General features: G+C 43.5%; 1 protein-coding gene across 1 annotated transcript in view; it reads left to right on the top strand.

The window, feature by feature from the left end:
- The window catches only part of LOC116670886 (PH and SEC7 domain-containing protein 1), a gene marked incomplete at its 5' end in the record, with an annotated part of 69216 nt that overhangs the window by 23843 nt on the left and 42377 nt on the right, over window positions 1-2996 (top strand). Inside the window, 1 exon segment of the mRNA XM_032501585.1 lies at window positions 2123-2317. Coding sequence (XP_032357476.1) covers window positions 2123-2317 — 195 coding nt within the window.

The raw sequence follows: 2996 nt of genomic DNA, 5'->3' as shown, positions 1-2996 counted from the left end.
TTTAATATTTTGCTATAAAATTTTGGTCAAGATATTTATGGTCCCGGGATGATGAATCCTAATAACTTTGGTGACCTCTTGACTTTTCATATAGCCACGAGCCACAAGCAGGTCGACAGTTATGGTTTTTTAGTCAAACGTTCGGATGGATTGGGATGATTTATGGAACACGTATTCATGTTCTCCTCGAGATGGCTTTGGTGATCATCTGACTATTCATCTAATTTTAATTTGCCCAAAGCTTTGGTTTATGACCAAAATAATGACATTCCAGACTTAGCAGTACTTTGGGGCTTCATACTAATTAGCAGCATGCTAACACACTGACCTAAGAAGTGAAAAAGGTAACATTAAGCCTACCTGTTTAGCATCAACATGTTAGCATTAAGCTCAAAGCTCTGCTGTTCACACTGTAAGCCTGCAGCCTATCAGTGGCTGGCTGACTAGTTCTTGTTCTTCTGTGTACTTTGGAAAACCAAAGTTGACCATTGAACCCTCGTAGCTTTCTTATCCAGTCGGCTTGTGTTACTAATTACTGTTTGCTCTGGTGTGATTCACCTGTCTCATCTACAGTGTAAGGGTGTATAAGCGTGGGAAGCAAAGCCCTGGGACTGGGGGTTTTCTTGTGGCTTGTTCCTCATGCTGTGAAATCCAAATGAGAGCTCTGCTTGTTCAGGAAGTGTTGATGGCGTTTTGGAAATTCATCTCTCAGCTGTTGAACTGTCATTGCTTTGTATCTGCCCGGCTAACGTGACCAGAACGGTTGCAAAGCTCTCGACGGCGTCAGTGAATGTCAGCATCATGTCAACATCAAGTCAACATCAAGTCAGCGTCATGTCAGCGTCATGTCAGCGTCATGTCAGCGTCATGTCAGCGTCATGTCAGCATCATGTCAGCATCATGTCAACATCAAGTCAACGTCATGTCAGCGTCATGTCAGCGTCATGTCAGCGTCATGTCAGCGTCATGTTCATGTCAACATCAAGTCAACATCAAGTCAGCGTCATGTCAGCGTCATGTCAGCCTCATGTCAGCGTCATGTCAGCATCATGTCAACATCAAGTCAGCGTCATGTCAGCGTCATGTCACCTCATGTCAGTCGTCCATGTCAGGCGTCATGTCAACGTCGGTCCCGCGTCAAATGTCCAGCATCATGTCAGCGTCATGTCAGCGTCATGTCAGCGTCGTGTCAGCGTCGTGTCAGCGTCATGTCAGCGTCATGTCAGCATCATGTCAGCGTTATGTCAGCATCATGTCAGCATCATGTCAGCGTCATGTCAGCGTCGTGTCAGCATCATGTCAGCGTCATGTCGAATTCTAAGTAACTGGACTCAGAGACCTGGTTTCTGTCAACCAGAAGCTATAAAAGTATTTCCCCTTCAGCACAGAGTGAGAACACACGCTTTTGAATTATTATCACAGAATAATTCAGATGTAATAGGTTTTGCCCTTCTGGACTGGTTAAAGCTTTGATGGGGTTTAATTAGGAAGTGATAACAAGGAAAAGAGGAAGCTGGTAAAAAAAATAGATTTGTGAAGTGTATAATCGTGCCAAATGTTTGAATATAAAATGATTTGCATACATTCTGTCATACTTGATACTAAATTTTTGTCATATATGGGCTTCGTTGCATATTTATTACACCTTCTATCGCTCTATCAGAATCAGAATCAGAAATATCTATCTATCTATCTATCTATCAATCCTCTTCCATCCGCTCCCCATTAACCCTGCATGCTGTTTTATTCTGTTTCATTAAACTGATATGTATCTTCCTTTTGCAGTAAGCTAGTTTCTTTTGAAAAGCTTTACTCTTTTCATCTCGCCTCTGTGTATTCGTAAAGCCTCTGCTCACGAATCAGTTTCCAATTCTGATTTATGATCAGAAAAGTATTATTACATTATTAAAATACATTGTGTTATTAGGTTTATTATTACATCACCATCATTCTTTGTTCCTCCTTTAATCTTCTTCTCTCTTTCCTTTTCAATTATTTACAAATCTATGTCATTTCTCCCCAAATGTTCTTCATTTCCCATCTTTCCCTTCCTTTCCATAACTTTTTTTCTGTCCATCTCTTTGTGTCTAAGTCACTATGTCTGCCCCTCACGCCCTCTCAGCAGGGACAAGGCCCGCCTGGCGACAGATTCGGAGCTGGACCAAGACCTGAGTGAACGACTGGGTCTGGGCAGCAGTGAAACCCTCACCAACGGCAGCCACCGAGCCGACGTGGCCGCCGCCAGACGCTTGGCCAAACGTCTCTTCAACCTGGACGGATTCAGGAAGTCCGATGTGGCGCGCCACCTCAGCAAGAAGTGAGCTGCTGTTACTGTGTTGTGGCTTTAAGTGTCTAAACATCTGGAAAAGTGGGGTTTCTCCGAAGTGTGCTTGTCGTGTTGTATTCATGCATACTGTAATATTATTATTCTATTGCTTCTTCTCATAACTACCATCCTTAACACCCGGAAAACCACCTTAAATAGATAGGCACCAGTTAGCTACCAGTTAGCTACCAGTTAGCTACCAGTTAGCTACCACTTAGCTACCAGTTAGCTAGCAAAGCCTGCTAGCCAGGACCATTGACAACACCCTGGCTACCGTAGACCGTCTGGCAACAGCTTAGCGACCAACTACCTACCGCCTTAGCAATCTCTAACGGTAGCATTTACCTGCTACACACGTGTTGTCGTGCTAACACAAAACTCACTTCCGGGTGGACAAATTGCTGGTGAATTGAATGGCGGAGATACGTAAAATCTGTAAACTTGTTTGTTTCTGTTGCCATTTTCAGCCGTAACACTAACAGATATGCTGTATAGTGAAATACAGAGGTCTGCCCTATTTTCTCTAGGCTACTATGTAACTTTGCTAGCGTAAACCAAATCTAAGATATTCTTACAAACGGCAACATCTTACCGCCATTAGTAAAAGAGAAGTATATCCTAGGGTGACCAGACGTCCCCGGTTTTCGGGGACAGTCCCCGGTTTTGGTGA

This window comes from Etheostoma spectabile, chromosome 21 (assembly GCF_008692095.1).
Source record: "Etheostoma spectabile isolate EspeVRDwgs_2016 chromosome 21, UIUC_Espe_1.0, whole genome shotgun sequence".
NCBI classification, from domain to species: Eukaryota; Metazoa; Chordata; class Actinopteri; order Perciformes; family Percidae; genus Etheostoma; species Etheostoma spectabile.
The sequence above is the reverse complement of the archived record's forward strand: the minus strand, read 5'-3'. Positions and strand labels throughout refer to the sequence as shown.